Source organism: Hydractinia symbiolongicarpus, chromosome 6, assembly GCF_029227915.1.
Source record: "Hydractinia symbiolongicarpus strain clone_291-10 chromosome 6, HSymV2.1, whole genome shotgun sequence".
Lineage (NCBI taxonomy): Eukaryota > Metazoa > Cnidaria > Hydrozoa > Anthoathecata > Hydractiniidae > Hydractinia > Hydractinia symbiolongicarpus.
Genome location: NC_079880.1, coordinates 13,447,865 through 13,462,608, shown reverse-complemented (window position 1 = coordinate 13,462,608; position 14,744 = coordinate 13,447,865). Strand labels below are relative to the sequence as shown.

The following is a 14,744-nucleotide window of genomic DNA, read 5'->3' as shown; positions in this document are numbered from 1 at the left end:
AAACATTATATCTCCGCAATTACGAAAATTGTCGAGACATATATTTTCTTAAATTGTACAGAAAAGTTTCATGTTTTTATACTTATTTACCAAATATAATTGTGTTTGCTACATTATTATGATTACAGCACAAATAGCGAATCAATGAAAAATTACACTTGCGTTGTTGGTAGTATCAAAGGAACATTTACAAGTCGCTGTTATAGGGACTTCTCCAACTTTTAAGTTGATTTTAAATTCTTGATAGTCATGATTGCTCATTTCTTCCCAGACCTGAAACAAACAAGCACACAAACAAATAAAGTATAACAAACTAGTTCATAGTGCACACATTGATATTATATTCTATCTTTGGAATAATTTCTTGGTCTCACAACCGCCATTTTTTGGCGGTAAATTTAAACGCGGTGTTGAAAGGTTGTAGTTCCTTTCTTGAGCAGAACATTTGAAAAGTATTTCTGTTTACTTTAAAAATATTACCACTAGTGTGCTAAGGCATTGTCATTGAATAATATAGAGATTGCCATGTCAGGAACAAGCGAGTTTATTCTAGGCTACGTTTCGGTAGGTACTGCTGTTACAGACGGGCAATGACTTCTGTTTAGGTAATTGCTTATGGGTTTATTAAGGGGCGATGTTGAATGGTGATTTTTGAACTAATGTAAACTCTCAAATAGGGAGATGGTGGCCGATATTAGTTAGATAGGCAAGAAGACTTCAAATACTTTGCTCATTTTATCCTAAATCTTTTACAGAAAGTAAGGCTATTTTTGTGTTAATATGAATAATTTTGCTTCTTTAGATGTTTTTGAAGATTTTTACTGAAAAATGCACCTATCTTTTTTTCAGTTTTCTAGTTCTTTTGAAAAATGATTCATTGGGTGGGTTTGTTCTAGCAAAAAAAGCAAGCAATGTTTTCGATTTTTCTCTGTGTAAAAAGTTAAAGATTTTCAAAATCAGCATGGTCAGTTACTTCTGGCTACTCCTGGAGATAGAATATCATCATAGAAAGCAGTCTTAAAAATTAGTGAAAAAGTTATGGATACTGCTAACGGTTTTTTCCTTATTGAAGTTAGTTTAATGAGAAAAAAAGTCCAGTTTCACTTACCGCGATTCCATTATAACCGGCTCCAACATTAAGTTTATTGCAACCAACCAACGGGTTTGAAAACGCTATGGTAACCACGCTTCCATTCATGTTAAATTGGACAAATCCTGAGCAACCCGCGAACGACCAGTCCCTCTCATAACAAAGGACAGTATCTTGTCCGCTTGTGTTAATCACTTTCGGCCAAGAAAAGCTGTCTGCAAGTCGTCCCGATTCAAAATAATCGCTGTGATACGTCATGGTAAACGAAGTATTGTTTTGGATATTTAGTTTTATGTTGTGTTGTTTGACCATCTTGACGGTTCTTGCCTGCTTGTTTGTCTGTTGTTTAGTTTTTACTCAAACTTATCTTGTCGCAACAGATTTACTTGAATACAAAAGGTTTCGAAAAAAAGATAATTGTTTGTATTTGTTTGGAAAAAATAACCTCATCAAATAACGTAATAAAAATAACGTCACTGTGTCAAAATTGTACAAAAAATGATTGTATAAAAATTGCACAAAAAATGACGTCAGTGTGTCAAACTTGTACAAAAAATGATTGTATAAAAATTGCACAAAAAATGACGTCACTGTGTCAAACTTGTACAAAAAATGATTGTATAAAAATTGCACAAAAAATGACGTCACTGTGTCAAAATTGTACAAAAAATGATTGTATAAAAATTGCACAAAAAATAACGTCACTGTGTCAAAATTGTACAAAAAATGATTGTATAAAAATTGCACAAAAAATGACGTCAGTGTGTCAAAGTCGTACAAAAAATGATTGTATGAAAATTGCACAAAAAATGACGTCAGTGTGTCAAACTTGTACAAAAATGATTGTATAAAAATTGCACAAAAAATAACGTCACTGTGTCAAAATTGTACAAAAAATGATTGTATAAAAATTGCACAAAAAATGACGTCAGTGTGTCAAACTTGTACAAAAAATGATTGTATAAAAATTGCACAAAAAATAACGTCACTGTGTCAAACTTGTACAAAAAATGATTGTATGAAAATTGCACAAAAAATGACGTCAGTGTGTCAAACTTGTACAAAAATGATTGTATAAAAATTGCACAAAAAATAACGTCACTGTGTCAAACTTGTACAAAAATGACGTCAGTGTGTCAAAGTCGTACAAAAATGACGTCAGTGTGTCAAAGTCGTACAAAAATGACGTCAGTGTGTCAAAGTCGTACAAGAATGACAACAGTGTGTACAAATTGTAGAAAAAATGCCGGTACTGTGTGAAAGTTGCACAAAAACAGACAACACTGTGCAAAAATTGCACAAAAACAGACAACACCGTGCAAAAATTGGACAAAAAATGACGTCGCTGCGCAACACCTCTACACCTCTCATCTAAACTTTTTAAAAGCCACACCAGGCAATAAAAGCTTAATTGAACTGACAGTCAGACATCTACATTTTGTGGAGAAAATACTTCAAATGGAACTCATGAAAAGACAATTTAACATCAATGATAGGGTACATATTTCCAAAGAAAATTTTTTTCAACCTTTTGAGGAATAGGTTACATATTTTTCTTCTAGTTTTCTTCCTATAAAATGCAGGTTTTTTATGTCTCCTACACAAAAGCCCTTGAGAAGCAGTATAAGGTGAGAGCATAAATTATTATTGAGTTTTTTTTCTAATAATCTACGCGAAGTATTTGAACCTACTAACTTCGTATAAGTTATATTTTTTCTAAAACTTGCAATAATTAATTAACTAAAATTAAATCACGTAAAGCGACCAAAAAACCGCTGTTCTTTTTCAACTTTATTGACTTACACGAAAGTCAAGGTAATGGGAGTGATTTTTTTTATTACTGGGGACAAATACAACATCTTAAAACATTATAAGTATCATATTAGGCACCAAATATAGCTCAAAAAATAGCAACAACAATTTTCGTAGCTCAATTTACCGTCAAAAGAATACTAAAAGACAACGGTTCCTTATTTAGAAAAGTAGTAAACTTATGATAAAAAGTAATTATTTATGAACAGGTTGTCGATATAGATTTTGGTTTATTTATTACACGTTGCCATTCAAAATTTTCAGATGGCAGAGATCTTACTTGAACCGTTTTGTGGACCATTTTAGGAACTTTGCCCAAAAGCGTCAATGATTTCAATACACAAGAAAACCAGGACAGTGCAAAAGTTATCACGGCAGGAAACCCATACCTCAATGACATGGAGAACTGTTTTTGTTTAATAAAATGACGTAGTCTAGGTAATACGCACATGCAGCCTCAAACTTCTGTATAATTTTAAGGAAATACCAAGCCGTATGGAAGGTGTTCACAGAAATAAAAATAGATAGATGAAATATAATAGTGTCGATGGGCTAACCTTTCTTGTAAGACACTATTTGCACCTGACTCTGCTTCAAGAACTATATATATTTTTTGTTTTTAAAGTCGGAACAGTCTAGGACAGGTTGTTAACAAGACTAGTTCCCTATCCATCTTTGTTCAATGAATTACACATGTAAAAACGCAGAGTAACGTGAAAACAAGATTAGCTGCTTAGAAAGTTACTTATAAATGATAAGTTGTCCGGAAATGGTTTGTTTACCTGCACTACTAGAAAAATCAGTTTCTCATACACTCTTATTCCTCAAATTTGGTGATAATATGGACTAGTGGTATATATATATGGCAAACACTAAACTAAAAAAAAGTCGTTTGTTTATCACTGCTTGGTCTCAAACGATTTTTCTCCGGTCAAAATACTAACCGCGCTTTTTGATTGTTTAATTTTATTGTTCTTTGCTCACATAGTCAATCCTTTGTTTTGAGCGTGAATGGCCTCATTCACCCAAAAAAATATAATTAATTCTTGTGTTATTTAAGAGAGTAAGATGTGACTCACGTAGTCACATCTTACTCTCTTAAATAACTTTGTGCTCGTTGGTTGATTGTAATTCCAGGTTTCCTTTGAGGCAGATTTAAATTTTAGGGATTTACTTTGGCATTTGTTTGCATCGAAGCTTTTGTTTGAGTAAAACTAAATTTGATATCTTCGAAGAAAGCGCAGTTACCCAGGCTAACATTTATCTAGTCTTAAATCTTTTTTTCTCGAGTAAAAAGTTCGAGTTATCCGGAAAAATTACCCTAAGGGCGGACGAAAATGTGCCGAGTTAACGAATGTTCGATTTATCAGAGGTTCGAATTAACCAAAGTTTCTTTATAAGAAAGTATTACCGAAAGTCCAAGGGATCGAAGAAGATAGCTCGATATAATGAAAATTCGAGTTATCCGGTATTCGAGTAACCGGGACCCAAGTTAACAGATGCACAATACAACGAAATTGAGAACACTTTTTTAGACATTAAAAATTAACATTTAGGACGTCACAAGGGACGAGTCGAGAACGAACGCAACTACTAAACCGTGTTCTTTACGAAATCCGACATAGGACATTTCAGATAAAATGTAAAAACTTTTTTTTAGAACGTGGAGATTGTTAGGGAATCTAAAAGTAAACATGTATTATTTGGATTACTTGGTGCAAGAAAAAACTTAAATAAAAAGAAGATTCTATAACAATAATAAAAAAAAACGCTGTCAGGTGAAGAGCCGTGACTATTTCACCATTTTTGTCCGTGTTTAAAAGAAATGACGAAAAAATCTGTCTTTGTTTTAATAATTTTGTTCATGATCATAGTATCAAAAAATCCGCTCATAACTGATCTTGTTTTCATGTTTTCTGTATTTTTCCACATGTATGCAACTAATATTTTCATTGAAATAAAATTAGCTCACTTTCAAATTGTGCTTTTCTTCGCCGTCTTTGTGCACCGCTCCTCGTTGGGAAACAGTTTTTTTTTCATTCATTATATATCTATATCTATATATATCATAACATATTTATTTATCTGTTCGAATAGGTCTGTATAAATTGATGGAGATGACGGAGAAAACATACACATACATTTATGCACCACTTTTTTTCAGAGGCGCCTGGTAAATTAACGTCTTTTTTAAATAACAACTCCTTCCACCCAAAAATGGTTTCAGATTCACTTTAGAAAGATTTATTACTTTCTTCCAACACATTTCTCAACAGACTAGTTCTCCATATGTGCGGGAAAAAAGCAGGGCTCAATTTGTCAGAAGGGAAAAAAAACATGACCAGTGCCTTCTTGCAGTGAACAATAGCCCACGTTTAGAAGCAACGCTTGCCACAAAGTAAATTTTAGATGAGATTCTTTTCTTCTGAGAATAGCTTGAATTTAACTTCATACTTTACCACTTGTTTTACGAAATGTTTTGAAAAGCATAAAATTTAAATCAACTAAATTCTGCTATTTCAATTTCCGGTGTGTTGCATATTGTATTTATTCACAATATTTTACACAAAATATCAAAAGTTTGCAACTTATTAATTTATATTTGGGGAGAAAAAAGCGACTTCTGTACTTTATATTCATAATTTTTTGTAGAAAGCAGATTAAACAAGTCAAAAATAAAATCGTGAATTTTTTTGCATTTTCGTGGACTATATCTTTTATGGTTGATAACGTTCAATTAATTTTGTGGGAATTTAAATCTTGTGCAATTTTAGAGTTAGAATTTCTCATCTTAAAAATTTGAAGACTTATTATTATTTCGGGTTAATAGGATCAGTAGTATTTTCCGAAAATAAAACTAGCATCAAAGAATATTGAGGAATTTACTTTGCCGTTGAAACTTTTTACATTTCCACAAAATAAAATTTTGTGTCAACAAATTTATTTTGCGAATGTTTCTGATAATAAAGTATCCATTTGTTTCCATGTCACGAAAGCTTACACGATATTTCAAAGAAAGAAACAACAGCTACCACAACCTGTCCACATGTTAACACTATACGTTCCAGGGTTTTTAGAACATATTATAAACGGATAAGGGGGTGGAGAGGTCGGCGATTTCTTGATAGGCAGTAATATTTTTTTTGCTATGTTAGCGCTTTTTCTGTGACATCTTCGGAGCCTTAAGATTTGTCAAAAGTACCACTATTTTAGTTCTAGAACGAATTTTAAATTCTGCTTAACTTTCTATACAGCCAAATAAAATTATTTAATCACGTGTGCAAATGTTACAGAATGATTTGCATTGATGAAGTAAAGTTGTGAAGTTCTCGATTATTAAGATTTATAGAAATTTAAGGGATTTATTTTTGGTTAATATTTAAGGCTCAGAGAGGTATGTGACCAAAAACTTCGCATTCAGGTGTCTAATAGATAAACATGAAAACTCAGTAAATATCATAACCATAGAATTGTACTATTTTGGGAAGAAAGTGTGTTAAAACTAACCAAACATTCTAGTCGTATATAGTCCGTCCTTGAAGAGTTTTATGGCTTGTTACATCTACAATGATTCACGCTGAATGCTTAAGTCCAACAATATAGACTAATATTACTAGCAAAGACTTTTAAATAGCTATAGCTAGCTACATATAGCTAAATAAGAGAAATAACATGGCTTACAGGTTAGCCCGGTATAGTGGAGAAACATAAAGCTAAAATTAGCTAGTAATGGCAGCTAATAGCCGGCCAGCTTAATGTGAACTGCAGGCTAAGCTTGTTATATAGTATCTAGTTACAGCTATATAAAGTAGAAAAAATGACTTTCTAGTTGATTGGTAATGTGTGCTCATATACTAGTTGAATAAATGTGTTTATTTTACATGGCTAGCCTCACAGATATCAAGGCATATATCTTGTTTATTATTACCAGTAGGTGTCATGCCGTAGATGGGGAGTTGTGGAGCATTTAATGCTTACTTAAGCTACGCACACTCAATTAGGGTCCGCACGTCACCAGGCAAGTCCCTGCAACATCCAACGGCCAACACAGTATGGCATCTTTCCTATTTTTCTCACAAGCCTGGTGAATTCTGCTTAACAGAAATAGAACTTAAAAATTTTTATAACCATGCTCCTCTTCAAATGATTTTGTAAAGATTTAGTTCGATGGAATTAGTGGAAAAGTGTTGAAAGAACAGCTATCTACAAAAAAAAACTCACAAAAATCAACCACATTCAAACAAAACTCCGTTACTTATTCAAATTACATTTTTTAAGACTTCCTATAGTGTGTGAATATTTGAGCCAGTATATTTACCGTAAGAATAAAAATCTATATATGATGGTAACATATGGCTATTCAGCTAAATGGAAATATAGATATATGTAGTACACGAGCATACTGATAAAGTGACATCCTATATACGGTTAACTATAATTTTTAGGCTAAGAAATGCAAAACATATACTAACACAAGGTCATAAATATTGAAGTACGTTCCCACATATAATTATAAAACCCATTACTATACGCGCGAATTAAACTTTTCAAAGTTTACTTCTTATTGTTTACTGTAAACATAGACTTTAAGTTAGTTGATTAGATCCAAACACTTAGAAAGGGCTAAATGCTACTAACGCTAGACTCGCAATTTTTCTTACGCTTTGCTGCCTTCGTGAGCCGTGATGTGAAGATTCCATAAAGCAGACGATCATGGGGGTGACGGGCTACGAACGGCGGAATATTCGCGAGTTGATGCTTTTTTTAAACTTTGTAAAATAGTTAAAACTGCCATTGCCTGGATTGTTTGGTGGGTGGTTGTAGGCTAGGTTTTTTAATTCGAACCAGAAATTACATTTTTCAGGACAAGTTACATTTGTTGGACCTAAGACACGTACGTTCGCTCTTGCTTGTTTGCTTTTGTTTGCTCCTGGGTAAAAATTTTTCAACTTTGGAAATCTCACAACTTCTTGTCAGTAAATGAGAAATGATTTTCAGTATTAACGTTAGAGGTTTTGTTATATCGTTTTTCATTCTCTTTCTCACTACTATCTTATCTCACACCTTTCGTACAAGACAGCGCCATATTACAAAATCAATCAATTTTGTACTCTTTGAGCATGCGCTAATATAATACAGTCAGAAAATGAAAGACACTACACCCGACTCCGTAAAAAATGCATAATTTACCCGTCGAACAATTCACAAAATTTCACCCGTTGCTACAAGGAGAACTAACGATTGATAAACAAGTTGGACTTAAATTGTCCATTATTGTATCAATAACTGGGTCCATGACAAATGTGCAAATTTTTATATAAAACTGGTAATACGGTCGCAACAGGAAAAACTTGAATGTACTGGTTTGCCTTATCACTTTCTTAAAATTCCCTTTAGCATATTTCTGTGAACTAAGAAGCTGTGGAGTCTTTACTTATTCTGAGGAAAACTCTATCCGTCATCTTACGAATCTTGTTGAGCTATGTACGCCGTGAGACATCACAAATCAAAATAATATGTACGAATCAAGTTGGTTGTTGATCGATAATAGCGGCTGTTGATGTAATTATCCCTTTGTGAAAACTAAAAATTGCGCATATAAAAGGAGAAAATTTTTTAAGCCATTTTGCTTTCGTGACATGTAAGATGTCTTTATTACATAGAAACATATATATAATGATTTTAGTTAGTTTTCCTACAAAACACTCTACAAAATGTTCACACATAATGTTAATCAGTTGTAGATTTGATTATAACATACAACAACATCCGTGAAAATATAAACGATATTTATATTTTGACAACTAAAATCTGACTTTTATATTCGTCTTTTGTATTTATCTGCGGTTTAAATTGACAAAATCATTTTGCACAATACGCTTTGCAAAATCAATTACTCTCGCAGAATATTTAACATTTTTTTCTGAGTGAAACTTCTACTCTGGTCCCGGTAAGAACTATTTGGGGGTTTCCCACTTGCGGAAATATATGCCAGGACATTTTTTTGCATCAATTTACTCGCTAAAATGACATTAAAAAATTCGTAAACTTTTCTTTCTCGCTAAAGCGTGCGCTTTCTTTCGTATATCATGAGACTTAATTTCCAGTAACGGTGAGAAACTATGTTGTTCCCACATTGTGTAATGGCTACACGAAAAAAACCAAGAGTTTTCTGGTACATTTAGAGGTCTTATATCGTCTGTTGATAATTCGTCGATTATAATATCTCGGCTTGATTTGCCCTACCATTTCAACATAATTTTGTCATCTAGGAATTACAAAGTTTGGGCCAATGAGGCATCTTGTTTCTCTTTCATACTAGTGATGCAATTTTTCCATCGATGACGTGGCTTTACAACTGTATTCAAAAAAAGCTGAAAGTGATTAAACTTTCTCATCTGATTAGTGGGATGTCCGTTTTAATTAGAAAATTGGTTCGTGTCTTCTCAAATTATGCCTCAAATTATGTGTCCATCAAAAATGTTAATCTCATGTGACAATTTTATAAACGTAAGTCATACCATGCACCCCGCCCTCTCCCTTGGTACCTTGAACCACGCCCCTTTTTATCATCATATAGGTATGGGACCGTACGTGGTGATTCAACTGAAGCATATGTAACTATTTTAAACAACATCACATGACCAAAATGAAAAAAATCATACCGAAAATTATTGTTGTGGTGCTTTAGAATGTATGGAAAAGCTGGGTAAAAAACAATGAAATGTAAACTCAGTGATACTACCGTAGTAGTAAGTTTACCTTCGTAACCACTAATAGCATTGTAATAGATGACGTAGGGTGCCTTGGAAAAGCAGTTTATATCTCTTGGGTATGGTTTTTGATACTCATTGAAGTGGTTAAGTGTTATAGATTAGTATTATAGATAGCATAAATATGTTTGGACTGTCTTGACCCGCAAATAAATGGAATTTGACCTTTAACGGTTAATAAATATGAGCAATTATTATCAAAACAACGAGTAAAGTTGTGTCTTGTCCAACAAAATTCATTGCATTGTTTTAGAACAAAAAATAATAAATAAAAGCCCCTGGTAAAATAGAAGATACTTAGCAGCAACTTATTTTTTCTTTTGCTTAGTACTTTTACTAGTGAGTACCCCCCCCCCCCCCCCCACCCCCCAGAGTACCGAAAGATAGACCCCCATCACCGCTTGTTAATGTTTGGATTTATTTTTAAGGCCCCATGGTTCTACCAATTTATTTGGTTGAAAAAAGTTATCAAAGTGTGTTCAAATACCTTTAATGTCAAATTTTGTGACATGGGAACAATTTTTTTGCACCTAACTTTTGACCAAATCAAATTCATGTCTACCCCATCGCACATCGTATGAAGGAATTTGATCAGTACTAAATCAGAAATCAAACTTTTTGGCGCACCTTTAATCATGGTTTTCTTAAAATAGCATCAAAATTCATGGTCGTATATTTATTTTTACTGGATATATCTGAATTTTTAATTGCGCTGTAACTTTTAAGGTTCTTTCATTTAGAAGAAAAACGACTGTCTGCATTACAGACCTAAAAATTTGTATTGGTGCAGAGGAAATTCCTTTTTTGTGTGTGTGTTCAATACTTTAATGGACAACAGAAAAAAAGCATGGGATTTTCTACAATTCCCCTAGCACAGAGTTTTTTATTTAGGCTCTTTATATGGAAAAATGCTGCAAGGAATTTGAAAACTTGCTTGGTAAATTGTTTGTACATCCCAACACGAATTTTTTTTCCATTCTATTTAAAAACCCTAACGTATATCCTTCAACGTCGCATCAAAAATAAGCCAAGGAATGCTTCTACTTCCAAAACATAAAAAACTTTAGACAAATTTTATGAATTGGCGCACTTTATTGTGTATAACCATTTGACATTTTACAAGTTTATAACGCACAAATTATGTCAGGATTTATCAGGATTTATAGTGTTTTTAAATTAAAATTTTTTATAAAACTGTCAAGGTAATTTGAAGCAATTATCTTTTAATCTGGTCTGGTGCCAAGTGCCAAAATACTATCTAAATAAGCCCAGATATAATCGCAATAATAGTCACAGAATGTGAACTGAATAATGTCAAAAGATAGAAACATGAAAACGAACAGAGAGTGCCACTATTACAGAACTTTTGTGACTTAGCTAATTCTCTCTAAAGGATTTTTTAAAAGTAAGCTTTTTATGACCCGGTTATGCTTGCAAAAATTTGATATTTTACGAGTTATACTGATTGTGCTTAGCTTGGCACCATAGCAGCGAGTGACAGCGCATAATAAATTGTCATGAAATCAACTCATAGAAATTGTTTTGATCAAGGTTGTTTATGCACCCTGTTAGGTAGATAAATAAAAGCAATTGCTTAAATGTACATTAAATGCTTTTCGGAATCATCCATAGAAATTACCATAAGATAATAATACACCTAGTCTCTAACGAGCATGGTGGATGTGTTTATTTGATGTAGAGGAAAAACTTACATCTCAATTTCCAATATCTTAGACTGACGACAATACATTGAATGTAACTAGTGAGGCTATTTCATTGTTGCTTTAAGCCATTTTGCTTTCGTGACATGTAAGATGTCTTTATTACATAGAAACATATATATATAATGTTTTTAGTTAGTTTTCCTACAAAACACTCTACAAAATGTTCACACATAATGTTAATCAGTTGTAGATTTCATTATAACATACAACAACATCCGTGAAAATATAAACGATATTTATATTTTGACAACTAAAATCTGACTTTTATATTCGTCTTTTGTATTTATCTGCGGTTTAAATTGACAAAATCATTTTGAATTTCAAAATCATCAAAAATAAGCCAAGGAATGCTTCTACTTCCAAAACACAAAAAAACTTTAAACAAATTTTATGAATTGGCGCACTTTATTGTGTATAATCATTTGACATTTTACAAGTTTATAACGCACAAATTCTGGCAAATCTCCCTTTGTCTTAAAAGATGCTTTTGTACATAAAAGCTAAGAAAAAAAGAAAGAAAAGTTTCATAGTTCATTTTTTTCTTCAGCATTCCCTCGCTCTGTTCATTTAAAATAAATTTGTTTACTTCTCCGCGCAATGACGTCACGCCATTTAGTAATTTACCGAACAGAACGTCCTCATTGCAATGTCATGGTGGCGACAATAGTACCACTTCGACCATAAATATCTCGAAAAACAAGGCTCGTAAATGTAAAAACTTTACACAGTTCATATTCTTGCAATTGAAGTCCAACTGGTTATCAATCGTTACTTCTCCTTTAGGTTTATCTGAAACTTACTTATCTTTTCTTAATACAGTTATAAAAGTTCTGTGAAATATGTTACTAAGAATGAGTATGCAGTAACCTTCCATTAACTCAAACACTGGATAACTCCAACGTTTATTACCTTAAACCATTTTCTTGGGTGCCTTGAACTTTTAGTAATTCACTCTTATTAAAAAACTCCGGTTAACTCGAACCTCAGATAACTCAAACATTCGTTAAATCGATCTATTTATCGACCCCTTTAGGCTAAATTCTTCGGATAACCCGAATATTTTACTAGGGAAAATGACAAATCAAAGACTAGATGAATAACAGGTTTTATTTTTTTTTAGTTTTTATAGACTCCTGATGTAATATAGATAGATAATGTTGTCTCTTAAGGAAAAGTCAATTTGAAAGGGATTTGCATGACTTCTTCATTGGCAAGATTGCACCTTTTTCGAGTAACTGTTGCCCCGCCTTTAAAAATAATCGCTTAACTCGAACTATAATCTCATTTACTCGAACATTCGTGAAGTCTAACTATATTTCTTGGTGCCTCGGGAGTTCATCATAGATATTTAGTTATCAATCATTTTTTTTTAATATCATTTATTTGGTAATTATTGTTATAGTAGTTACATTAGCAGATTTTAGGGTTTAAATATCTATTTTTTTTCTTTCGTTTTCAGTTTATTTTGTGACTGCCATGAAATATTATTACGTTTTTTATTTCTTCAAACTCTAACGCTCAATCTTAACTGGGTAAAGCTAGAATAATGAAACTTGCTAGTATTCTAGTCTAAAAAGTAGTCTAAAAAGAGTAAATTAATATTAGAATATCGATTACTAGTATAACAAATATCTGATAAGTTCGCTGAAATATCTTTAAGTAATCCGGATTTATAGTGTTTTTGATTTAAAAGGTTTTTTTATAAAAATTGTCAAGGTAATTTGGAGCAATTATCTTTTAATCTGATCTGGTGCCAAGTGCCAAAATACTATCTAAATAATCGCAGATATAAACGCAATAATAGTCACAAAATGTCAACTGAATAATGTCAAAAGATAGAAACAGGAAAATGAATAGGGAGTGCCACTATTACAGAAATTTTGTGACTTAGCTAGTTCTCTCTAAAGGATTTTTTAAAAGTAAGCTTATATGAGCCAGCTATGATTGCAAAAATTTGATATTTTACGAGTTATACTGATTGTGCTTAGCTTGGAACCATAGCATCCTGTTGTTAAGTGATTATTGCGACTTGATTGTCACTAAGTGAAAGCGAGTGACAGCACATAATAAATTGTCATGAAATCAACTCATAGAAATTGTTTTGATCAAGGTTGTTTATGCACCCTGTTAGGTAGATAAATAAAAGCAATTGCTTAAATGTACATTAAATGCTTTTCGGAATCATCCATAGAAATTACCATAAGATAATAATACACCTAATCTCTAACGAGCATGGTGGATGTGTTTATTTGATGTAGAGGAAAAACTTACATCTCATTTGCCAATATTTTAGACTGACGACAATACATTGAATGTGAATAGTGAGGCTATTTCATTGTTGCTTTAAGTTCGAGGCACTTTGTGCTGCCTGGGAGCGAACAAGGGGCCAACTCCCAAGTGTTGAAGCAATCAAAAATCCTTCAAAAATAATATTTTCTTCACGGTTCCCATTGTTGACGTCATATATACATACAGGCAGCTCATTGGTGACCTCACTATGTGTTGGCCTCAATAAACAAATGGTTATTTCCACAGGGTATTTAACTAGTTCTTAACGTTTTACCGAACATTTTATCTTATGGTGAAATATTGCGTCGTTCAGTCGTTGGGAAATTGAGTCATTTGAACAGAAAATGAGTTGAGGAGAAATCCTTAATATTAACAATTTTCTCGCAGAACCTATTTTGAGTGGATTGTTCTTTTACCCATAGGGATTATACAAGATAATTAAACTTGAACTCGGTCTTTCTTTAGGCGGATTCTATTTATAGTTTCCAATAACTTTGAAAAAGACGTCTAAATTTATCAACAGGCCAAGAAACCTATGCCAGCGCAGTAGTAGATGAATATAAAGTAACATGTTTTGTTCAGGTTCGGCTTGGTAAACAGCTTTTGTTCCATTAAGCTATGATATATTTAACAATTCAGGATCAGCTCAAGGTTTATTGTTGGTTAGACTTATCTATCTGTTTACACTTTTTACAAGTTACTGATTTCTTTTAACTAATTATAAGCGTTTCAGCTTAAATTTTAGATCAAATCAACTCTTACCTTTTTTATCCCCGGGAAACATTAATTGAACGTTGACAAGTCATAGCATTGACATCTTAAGCTTTTTTAAAGATAACAAAATAAACTTTAAAACTCTACTTTTTTCGTCAGCATGTTTTAAATTCAACTAGTTTTTGTAGGGTTTATTAAATTATTACGGCGCCACATGTTATGACTTGCCTACGTGGCAAATGACTTTGCCAAGACAACCCTAATAGAAATTTTACAATGAGGTCTAACATTCAGAGTGGAAGTTAATTGCTTTTATTCCTCGATAAAGATAAGTGGTGCATA

At 32.6% G+C, this 14,744-nt stretch overlaps 1 protein-coding gene across 1 annotated transcript; it reads right to left on the bottom strand.

Moving 5' to 3' along the window:
- On the bottom strand, positions 1-1,639 carry LOC130647085 (uncharacterized). Its single transcript, XM_057452814.1, has 2 exons — positions 1,109-1,639; positions 1-273 (listed from the first exon to the last, which is right to left on the bottom strand). The coding sequence occupies exons 1-2, from the start codon at positions 1,400-1,402 to the stop codon at positions 142-144; spliced, it is 426 nt and encodes a 141-aa protein (XP_057308797.1). The 5' UTR covers positions 1,403-1,639; the 3' UTR covers positions 1-141.
- Between the last annotated feature and the right edge of the window lie 13,105 nt (positions 1,640-14,744).